We start from the raw sequence: 11320 nt of genomic DNA, 5'->3' as shown, positions 1-11320 counted from the left end.
TTAGAGTCTTTATGTTATCTACATTATTCAGACCATTGTCATTTGAATTTAACATAGTTTGATCCAAAGTATCATTCTATTGGTGACATTGGAGTTGATGTTGAAACTCATGGAAGACATACTTTCAATTATGCTATAAATTTTTAATATACAATGACTTAGGAATGTCATTATCAAATGAATTATGTTAATATTGGGCTAGTACCTCTTAGATCATCTTTTTATTATTGAATCTTATATTTGACCTTCATTTTGTATGACCTAAACTTTATTAATAAAATATTCAGTTTAGAATATTTTTTTTTATCTTCATTATTAAGTATCATTCTATCACAAAACATATTTGGTTTCTAATTGTTGATTTATATGCCTAAAGTCATAGTTTATTATATAAATAAATTTGTTCTAAAATTCCACTAAAACTTCACGATATTTTTTTGAATTTCGGTGATATCCGTGATTTTTCTCAGAATATCCACGATATTTAAATATATGTTGATATATCCGTAAATATGACTTATCAATATTTATATTAATAATGATATTTTCGTCCTTGAATAGACAATTGCATCTTTTACTTTGCTGTAGTTATTCAGGTCAAATAGTGTATCAATCATTTTGTTTATAACAGTAAAGATATGTTTGAACGGACAATTACATCTTTATCCTTTACAATTTCATGAATTCCTATCTAGTCCCTATCTTTAAATAGTAGGTGAGCCAATAATTTTATTTGAAGAAAATTAAAAAAAAGAAAAAAAAGAAAAAAAAATGTGTTTTTTTTTTTTTGGCTGAAGAAAACATCACATGTGTGTATTTGACTGACAATGTACAAAAAGTTGAAGCTACAGTATAAACCGAAACTTAATTTTATAGAAACTAGAAAGGGAAGAAATACTCTTCAATAAATAGATGATTGTTGAGCGGGCAAAAATATTTCAACTACGTACAATGTTCATTGTTCATTGCTAATTCCTCCATTTTTTTTCCCACTGTAAGCTTTTGTCTTCCATTTCTTCTCTTCAAGTTCTTTCAATCTTTGAAAATAAACCACAGATTCCACAGTTTTCTTCATTGCCATGGATGCAGTGCTGTGGACCGCAATCGTAAGGTTCCGTACTCTCTCACACTTCCACTCTCTCTTCGTTTCTTCTTGCTTTATTTGTTCAGATGCAGAAACTACGTACGATTCCGTCAGAGGAACAGACGAAATCATGATTCGGGTAATCTCCTATGCGTCTTTTCGTTTTTTCAATTCGTCAATGTTCGAGCGTTTGTTTTTTAAATGTGTTTCTTTTTTTTGGTTGTGATGAGTTTGATTTTCGTTTCTTGTTTGTTTTGGTTTGGAAGGATTTCGATATGATTCTTAAATCTCTGTCTCTATGTATATCTGTCTCTCTGTGTTTGGTTGTTTCCTGAGGCGTTCCGATTGGGAATATACGTTTTTATGAGGATTTAGTCTTCGAATAATAGTTATCTGCTTCATTAATCCGAGTTCAGGATGTTTATGATTACTGTATGTGTCTTTTTGTGTTAATGTATTATTGTTTTCACGAATAATCTCTTGAGCTGAGACGTCTGTATGCATTTATTTCGATATTGCACATTTGTGAAATTTCGATTTGCGCTATTCGTGTTTTTCTTTATATGAATATGTTGAAATTTTCATATCAAATGAGGATGATTTGAAGATGTTTGTGTTTTTGCCGATGAGCAGTGATATAAGAAACATGCCAAGCGAGCTATGGTTTGTACTGCCGACGATTTACAAGAATGGAAAGACTTCCCTAAGGGTCTGAGGGTTCTTCTCCTTGATAGGGACAGTCGCTCTGCTACCGAGATAAGATCAAAACTTGAGGAAATGGAGTATGTTGGTGAGACATTTCAAACGCCTCATTTTTTTCGTTTAAGATATCTTTTTTGTTAGAAATCCTCTTTCTTCTAAATCACTGTTACTTTGCTGTCTCTTCTTCAACATTCAAATATATTTTCTTTACTCACGTTCTAAAGAAGCTATCGCTACTTGGTTGCTTGAGGAGATCTGCATTCTCTTTCCTATAATCCATCTTTGGATGCTATTTACATGTATATATTTCCATAGAAGTTGGCCCCTTTCTTTTTTTTTGGCTTGGTTATGATTTGAGGCTCGAACTTTGATCCAGCCATGTTTCGTTTTGGTCATTAAATTTTTGGTTGGAATTTTTATTTTGTTTCTTAAACTTTCATTATATTACTTATTTAGTATTTATTGGAAAAATGATAATACAAGTATGACATATATATAATGAGTAAGATGACATCACATTTTCAATAAATTAGGTATACATCTTTATAGTAGGGAGTAAATGTGGAATATAATTAAGGTTGAGGACTAAAATTAAGATTCTAAAGAAATAATAATAATAATAAAAAATAGAGATCAAAGTAGGGAAGTTCAAGAACCAAAACTGTATTTAATATTTTTCATTAAAAAAATGTAACAATAATCAAAGTGCTATTTTCAAATATAGAAAAATGAGCCAACTTATTTACAAATATAACAAAATGTCGTTGTCTATCAATGATGGACAGTGATAGACACTGATAGACATCTATCAGTGTTTATATCTATCAGTGTCAATCACTTATAAACAGTGACAAATAGAAATATTGATAGACAATAATATTTTATTATATTTGAAAATATTTCGCCATTTAAAATAATTAAGTGGTTGAGCTGAAGTTATGAACAGATTGAAAATGCACTTATTTCTACTCGATGACTATAGAGTTTCATTATGTTTTTTTCCAAAAAATGTGTATTTCCAAATATTAATTTGTTGAAATCTGAATTCGCATTATTGTGATCCCATTTTTATGTTCTCTATTTCTTTAAGAAGCTGCCTTTTTAGTTTCTTTTATGCTTCTGTGTTGAGAAGGTTCACTTGTCATACTGCAGTTTTTTCCTGCTGTGATGAGAAGGAAGCTTTGTCGGCAATTTTGAACACACCGGGAAACTTCCATGTTGCAATTCTGGAGGTACGGCTAATGACTTTCTGAATGGAACTATACATTTAGGCCTTAAGCTGACTCCTCTGCTATGTTACTTGATAACATTCACTTCTCATGATCTGATTGGACCATTTTCTGTCTTTTTTGAATTCTTGGATCCATCTTTGGTCACAGGTGTGTGCAAGAAATTACGATGAAAGTTTTAAGTTACTTGGAACTTCCAAGGACTTGCCAATAATAAGTAAGTTAACAACCAAAACAATTTTAAGATATATATCATCGACCAAAAAGTCAAAGTTCCAAATCTCCACCCTAACATGTTGTTGAACTACTTAAAAAGATAAAACTAATTTCTTCTCAGAATAAACAAGACAGGTTTAACAGCTTCCTTCAGCTAACTTTACGGTTCCTGACCTGACACTGAGATTATTTTTTCTGTGGCACAGTGACTTCAGATGTTCATTGCCTAAGTACCATGATGAAGTGCATTGCAGTAAGGATTCTAGTGTAATCTCTCCTTAAATGGTCTCTGTCTTTGGTAATCTAAAACTAGACCTTAGTTTAGCAGCCCTTTCAAGAGTTCCTTAGGGACTGGTTTACTTTGGGTAGACTGACCGACTGCAGAAAGCCTTCCACCGGTAGGCATGTGTGTGTTCTGCAATAATTGGTTTCAGTTTCCAATTTTCTTGTTGGTATTAGAAATCAGATTCTAAACAAAGCTAGTATCAGTCATTTTCATTTGATCTCCAGCAGAAGTTAATTCTCAGATCATAACCATGTTTTTGCGTTATTGCCTATACATCTCGATTTACTATTTACGTTCAGCTTGGTGCAGTTGAGTTCTTGCTGAAACCACTCTCTGAAGACAAACTCAGGAATATCTGGCAGCATGTCATTCACAAGGTATTATTCAGTTCTGGCAAAATTTATTTTTTGCAAAAGAAACACCGAATTGTAATGACAAAAATATTGACCAACAATATTTTGAGAAGGCATTTTCCAATACTTCAAAGCCTGATGAAGACTCTGTAGCATCCTTGATGCAACTCCAATTAGAGAATGAAAACAAGAATGGAGTTTCGGAAGATATGGAAGTTCTTTCTTGGATTCAGGATATTGTGTGGGAGGAACCAGAAGGAAGTGATAAGTCTCAACTGATCATGGAAGCATCTAGGCAAGGTAGCTGGGAAAGCGGAGATCAAATGAACTGTTCAATAGAAACAGATTGCAGGGACAAAGATGTTCAGTCTAAATTCGTCGAAACTACTTCACATGATTTGGTTTGTGAAGACCCCATTCAGGAGGGCCAACCTCAATTATCTGACAAGGTAATGGTCAAAGTAGACAAGAACTTTGCTGTTTGTTTAATAAAGGCAGAGAGTAACATTTATCATCCCTTTGCAGAATAAATCTGGTGTCAAAAGTGATCCTTTAGCTGCTGAAAACTCAATCCAAGGATCTGATGTGAACCATTCTGCTGGACCCAAAGCGAGGAAAACTAAGGTAAATTATACGAAACAAAATTTTTTAGAAGTGTTAAGAGTGTTGATATAATGTTAAATTTATCTTCATCCACCAGCTAAAACTTTTGGGTCTATCGGTGATTTAACAAGAAGTATCTTCATGCATATGTGAAGTTTATGCGTATTTTCACTGTGTCAAGGCTGAGATTTTTCTGTGAAAGTGTGTATATTATCCAAGCATGTCACTTCATCTAGATGAAAGTTTAAACACATGAAACAGGCAAAATGCTGAAGTTTCTCTTTTATGAAAACTGACTTACAATGGAATGCAGGGTAACATTTACAATTCCATGCCAAACTTGAGATTAACTATGCTGGCCAACTACTCACAAATTTCTATGAATGACAACTTAATGTTATAGGGTCAAAAATGTTGTACTTAAGATTGATTGATTGCTTGTGTATAAACTAGCCAAGTGTATCATGAATGTTAAAAGGAAAAAATAAAAAATAAAGAAGCTTAACTTGACTTCTTCACAGATACAAAAATTTATGTTTGATTGATTATTTTTTTATCCTTGGTTAAAAAATGGGCTTTCCTTTTTTTTTTTTTTTTTTTTTTCTTCTAATCTTAGTTAACGTATAATTGATTTGAACTTTAAATTTGGGTCCAATATTTATATCGGACCATTTTCTCTTTAAAAAATTTATCAAGCGTATCAGGGAGTATCCCAAACGTGTCCCCACATGTCTGAGATTATATATAAATAAATGAAAATAAGACACAGAAATTTGCATGCTGAACACATGCCAAAACATGTCCGTGTACTTGATTGATTGATTGCCTAAAATAGAGTATCTGTAGTTCATAGTGATATACTGTTGGCCAATATTGTCCATTAGGTGGACTGGAATCCACAGCTACATAGAAAATTTGTTCAGGCAGTTGAACAGTTAGGCATAGATCATGCAATTCCTTCCAAAGTACTTGAGCTTATGAAAGTTGAAGGTTTGACAAGGCATAATGTTGCAAGTCATCTCCAGGTGGCCACCTGACTTTGCTCTTTCATATTCTTAAAACTTCACCTCCTAAAGGTTATCATATATATTTATATATATTTTCTTCTTTTGGTTTTACTTTGTTTATGCAGAAGTACAGGATGCAAAAGAAACATGTAATGCAGAGAGAAGAAAATCCAAGGTGGTCACATTATCCAAGATGTACAATACAAACCAATCACTTGAAACCTATAATGGCTTACCCTTCTTCCTATCAACCAAACTGTGGAATATCAGTGTCTGCTGTTTATCCAACATGGAGACAGACCAATGGCCATCCACCTATTGTCCACACGTGGGGCCCACCTGGTTATAGCCATTGGCCGCAACAAGGAATTCAGCCATGGAATTCTTATGCAGGGGTAACGTTTTCTATTCTTTATAGTTCACTCTAATATAATCAGATTCCCACCACAAATACCCCAAACCCCAAAGTTCTCTGCAAAAGTACATGTTTAGGAGTGATTGGTTGAAGTAATGATTTTTAAAAATTTTTTTTGGATATAATTAATTTTGTAAAATGAATTTTCATATAATCACATTGATTTCAAACTTTTAAAAGTGATTTTGAATTATTAGGTTTTAGTTTCAAAATAATTTTAGAACTACCATATTACTAAAAGGGAAAATAATATTCTTAAATACTGGGCAATTTTGGTATTTCAATAAATGAATGAAATAAGCACCTCACAACTAATTATAGAAAAATCTATTTTAATTGATTCTAGAATTTCTTAAAATTAATTTCAGCATGTGTCAAACATCAATATTTTTAAGATTCATCGTTTTCAATGCCTTGTCCGTACCAAGAAATAAGAAACAGGCCCAAATTCTAGGAAACATCATGGTTCTTCGTTTTCAAAATTTATTCAATGTTTTTTAATGTAAATTATAAACTTAATGTCACAAAATTTTTAAAGCTATTGTCCTTCAAGAACAAACAAAATAGTAAAATGGAAAAAAAATAAAATTGTGATCTAAGAAACACATATACTTAATTTGACTAACGTACTCGTGTCAGACACTTAGATATTCTGATATTTCTAGATACTTATCAAACACTTGTCAGTGCAATAGATTTGTTAGACACTAGTTGAATAAAGTCAAAGTAGGTCCAACATTTGTTAGACGTACATTGAACACTAGTTAAGTATATTAAATAGACACACATATAACAAAAATAATAAATTTGGAGAAACACATCAAGCTAATTTCTTAAATATGTAAACGCATAAACTTACTAACTTTGAATATATTTCTTCCATAAAAATGATATATATTTTAAAGAATTGTATATTTTAATAAACATATCAATCTTTGATGTGTCTGTGCCTTAGATTAAAAAAAAATTGTATGTCATCTCGTGTCTACTTGTGTCTATCTTATCCCTACTTCCTAAGTTGTGATAATAGTTTTCCTCAAAACTGATTGTTTTAGGTGCGAGCTGATGCATGGGGTTGCCCTGTGATGCTGCCTTCTCACACTCCATATTTTTCATTTCCTCAGGTGAGAGATGGTTTTTCTTTTTTCTTTTCTTTTGTTTTTTTTTTCTTTTACCGAGAGGTAAACTGAAATTTAACCTTTTTTTATTTTATTTTATTTTTGGCTATTTTGCAGCATGCATCAGCATCACACGATATGCAGACAGTAAATAAGAGCTATGGCATGCCTCAGAGTTTATGTGATCTTCAACCAGTAATATAAACCTCCTTTTCTTTTATATTATGTGATTATTTGTTTTGATCAATTTTAGCAGAAATTAAATCATATAGATTTGAAATATCATATTCATACAATCAGTATAGTCTTTCCTACACATGTTTTGTGCAAAATACAATATTTGAGCGTTCAACTACAAAACAACAAAAATTAAAACTCTATTTGATATCAATTTCATTTTTAGTTAAAATTATGGAATTTATGTTGTTTCCCATCCATTTATTTACGATGATTTTTTCTTTTGTTTTTAACTACTGTTTCTAGCTTTCAATCAAGACTTGTTTTTTAAAAACATTGGTAAAAAGTAAATAACAAAATGATGAAATTTATAGGTGAGATGATGTTCATAAGCTTAATTTTCAAAAACTAAGACTCTGTTTAGTAACCATTTCGTTTTTGGTTTTTGGTTTTTGAAAATTAAGTATATTTCCTCATAATTTCTTACAATAATTTGCATCTTTCTTAATTACAATGGTTGAATTCTTAATCAAATTTTTGAAAATAAAAATAAGTTTTTAAAAACTAGTTTTTTTAGTTTTAAATTTTGGCTTAGTCATTTAAACTATTGGTAAAAATCTTTTAAACTATTGGTAAAAAATAGATAACAACTGGAGAAATTTGGAGGTGTAAATAGTGCCTATAAGTTAATAAATTTTCAAAAATAAAAAATAAGAAATAAAACAGTTAACAAAGGGCGTAAATGATTATCAAATGTGTCAAATGTTCCCTCTATTGTTTTCAAATTGGGTTTAATCATTCTTAATTTAATTATCTAAATTTGTAGCCAAATTTCTAATAAATAAATAAATGGACTCCCAAGCCTTTATTTTAGCATTTGTTAAACGTATTCTTGAAATAGATTATAGGTCTGTTTGGATGGCTCTTTTAAGTTCTTAAATAGCCATTTTCAAAGAAAATCATTCAAACATGTCCTGAACAGAGTGTTGAAATAAAAAAAATTTTTGAAAAACAAATAACAAAACTGTTGGTTAACTATTTAATTTTTTATTTTTTATTTTGAAAATTAAGTCCTTAAACACTATTTCTATCTATTCAATGTTATGTTTAACTAAAAAAATATAGTTTTTAAAACTTATTTTTGTCTTTGAAATTTAGTTATACATTTAACTATTTATCTAAGAAATATACAAATCGACAATTTAGAAAACAAGTCAAATTTTAAAAAGTTAAAAATCAAATATCAAACGATTATCCAATAGAGTCTATAAAACGAGATTGAAATAACTAATTAAGTTAATTATATTTGGTAGGATGAAGAGGTGGTTGACAAGATTGTGAAAGAGGCAATGAGGAAGCCATGGTCACCGCTTCCATTAGGGCTCAAACCTCCTACAGAAAGTGTTCTCACAGAGCTTTCTAGGCAAGGAATCTCCACCGTCCCTCCTCAAATCAACGGCTCCAGACCTCCCTGATCCCACCCTCTTATCTATTTGGTGATTGATTTTAAACAGGTTTGTTAAACAATAATACTTATTTTGGAAGGGAATAAGAATAATATATTTTATAAATTATTATTTTAAAATGCATTTTTGGTCTCTAAAGCTCTGTATTGATGTATATTTGGTCCGGCTTAATTTCAAATATAACTCTAAATGGTGAGTGACTTAAACTTGCTGTTAATTGATTGACAGAAAATTGATGTATAATTGAGTCACATTTTTATTACTTTTTAACTTTTTTAAAAACCATTTTATGGAAGTATCAATTTCTCTTTCAATGACTAGATTTGCAAATTTCAGTGTTTCACTGTACGACACAATAAAATTATAAGATTATTTAGGGAGATCACCATACTCGTTCATATGCATTTTCTATAGCATGTCATGCTTTTTTATTACTCATATTTATGTCATAGTCTTGCTTTATGTCTTTTATGATTTCATGTTGTTTGTATTGACGACCAGCTCCTTCGGATTTGGAATTTATTAGTTCTCCAATTGTCTCTAACCACTATTCAAAATATCAAGAGAACATGAATGAATATTTACATACTTTGATTTTTTGAATATGTATTGAACCTTTCAATTTGACTGTTCCCAATCTTCACTTAAATTCTCATAAATATATTTGACATAGAGCACCTCTTGAAGGAATCAAATTCCTAGCAAAATCGTTTGATTGTCTTTTGGTTTAAGTTTTGTTTAGAAATAAAATTCAGAAAAACATAAAACGGTAAATTACAGAATCATAAACATATTGTAATTTTAATGGCTAAGCATGAAAGGAAAAGTAGAAGAGATGACCATTGTAGAAACTCTTTTCTCTGGCAAATCGAACTCATCCTTCTCTGTGGGATCGCCTCTAAAAGGACTTCATCGCGATGATTCTGGTGAGTACCAACTTGTGGGAGTCTCTTTTGAAAAGATAAGGAAAATGAGAGGGATAACAATTTTTTTTCAAAGAACATTTCTCTATGTAAAATTGAGAGAGAATAATAGAGAGAGAAATTCTTCGGCAATTATGCAACCACTTCGAAATGCCAAAGAGGTTGTATTTAAAGAGAGAAAGGGAGTGTGACTCCCCACTTCCCACTCTCCCACTCCCCTTTATTAAGCAGAGTGTATAAATAAATAATAATCAATTAAATAATTTAATTAAATATCTTATATTTAATTAAATGAATATTTGTATCATATTCAAATGTATAATTCTCTCTAGTTTTAATATAAATCTCATTTTTATTAACTTTTAACATATAGTTTTATTATTTAAATCATATTCAAATACATTCATCTCTCGAATTATATAATTTAATTTTGATACGTTATAATCTATAATTTAATTTTGAACCTTATTTATATTTATACACATTATATTAATTATATCATATACAACTAATATATATTCCCTCTAATTAGTTTGAACATTTCAAATTAATCTTCCAAAATTATGGTCCTTATTAATCTGTTGTGAGTTAGCAAAGGGACCTAACGGAGCTAGATTATAAGCTCCAATTATATGAAATTAATTAATTGAACTCTTTAATTAATTAATCAACTTTTGTTAACTATTGAAACAACCACTATAGACCCATAATTGCATCACACGATAGAACATGTTGTGTCCATGGATATAATCATTACATGTAAATCGATCATTCAAGAGTTGTCCATAATTACAGCTGGGTTAAATGTCTGTTTCACCCCTACAATTATCTCTGTATCCTTAAGTCACCCCTACAATTATCTCTGTATCCTTAAGTACCATTGATCCTTTGATGAACAATTTGTTTATGGTCCAACCATAAATCAAGTCCCTCTCGGGCCAATGAGAGGGTGGTGAAGGATCCACATTGAAGGGACCCTAGAGTAGAAGCGGATCTCCCAAATCTTAATTCTTTACAGAATCGTAATTTTTACAGAGAGGAAGAAAAATTATGCATTTAAATGGAAAATATACAACATGCTATAAAAATAAATAAAAAGATTAGGGTTTCATAAACCCTTACCTTTGAAGACGATCTTCAATGAAATCCTTCAGACACCACCATAACAGCAACCTCGGTATTCTCTGATGAGAATCCAGGAGGAGTGAGAGCTCTAGTAATTGTAGAGATTTGAGGGAAGGAGAGAAAAAACTGTGAGGAAGATAGAAGGCTTGAAAAACTTGAACACCACCACTGTATATTCTTTCTCTCGTTTTTGTTGGAGGAAGATGAACTAAATTTGAATACTCATCTTCCACTTACGTGATATTGGAGAGAAAAAAAAAGGAGGGAGTTGAAACTCCCTCCCATTAATAATTAAATATAATTAGATAAAATTAAATAATATATTTAATTAAATTAATAATTTAATATGTATTAATATGATAATTACCTTATCATATAATATATATTAAACTATATATTAATATAATATATAACCTATAGTTTTAATATTGTATCATATACAATATAACATATAGTTTCTTTTCTCTTACTAATGACATTTAATATAAATCACATTTATATTAAATTTAATAATATGAATCCAATTCACATAATTAATATTTGAATCATATTCAAATATTTATTTTCTCTCAAATAAACTTTATATTATAATGTATCATAATACATTATAACAATT

General features: G+C 30.4%; 1 protein-coding gene across 4 annotated transcripts; it reads left to right on the top strand.

The window, feature by feature from the left end:
• Positions 1 to 857: 857 nt before the first annotated feature.
• On the top strand, positions 858 to 8918 carry LOC120070037 (two-component response regulator-like APRR2). Of its 4 annotated transcripts, none has more exons than XM_039021895.2 (14): positions 858 to 994; positions 1090 to 1223; positions 1718 to 1874; positions 2939 to 3018; positions 3166 to 3232; positions 3438 to 3484; positions 3817 to 3894; positions 3984 to 4319; positions 4396 to 4494; positions 5358 to 5498; positions 5606 to 5875; positions 6951 to 7019; positions 7131 to 7208; positions 8504 to 8779. In XM_039021895.2, the coding sequence occupies exons 3-14, from the start codon at positions 1745 to 1747 to the stop codon at positions 8663 to 8665; spliced, it is 1557 nt and encodes a 518-aa protein (XP_038877823.2). In that variant the 5' UTR covers positions 858 to 994; positions 1090 to 1223; positions 1718 to 1744; the 3' UTR covers positions 8666 to 8779. The 4 variants fall into 4 exon arrangements, with proteins under 4 accessions (XP_038877823.2, XP_038877826.2, XP_038877824.2 ...); XM_039021898.2 differs by having other exon boundaries at positions 889 to 994; positions 1171 to 1223; XM_039021896.2 differs by having other exon boundaries at positions 904 to 1223.
• Positions 8919 to 11320: the final 2402 nt, after the last annotated feature.

The sequence above is a fragment of the Benincasa hispida genome, chromosome 5 (genome assembly GCF_027475165.1).
Source record: "Benincasa hispida cultivar pf3 chromosome 5, pf3_genome.v1.1, whole genome shotgun sequence".
NCBI classification, from domain to species: domain Eukaryota; kingdom Viridiplantae; phylum Streptophyta; class Magnoliopsida; order Cucurbitales; family Cucurbitaceae; genus Benincasa; species Benincasa hispida.
This window is presented reverse-complemented; position numbering and strand designations above follow the sequence as displayed.

Excerpts from the sequence above, each read along its gene's own strand:
- LOC120070037 (XM_039021895.2), top strand. The coding sequence starts at position 1,745 with ATGGTTTGTACTGCCGACGATTTACAAGAATGGAAAGACTTCCCTAAG. Across the intron at positions 1,875-2,938 it reads TGAGGAAATGGAGTATGTTG|TTTTTTCCTGCTGTGATGAG; the intron begins GTGAGACATTTC and ends GTCATACTGCAG. Across the intron at positions 3,233-3,437 it reads CAAGGACTTGCCAATAATAA|TGACTTCAGATGTTCATTGC; the intron begins GTAAGTTAACAA and ends TCTGTGGCACAG.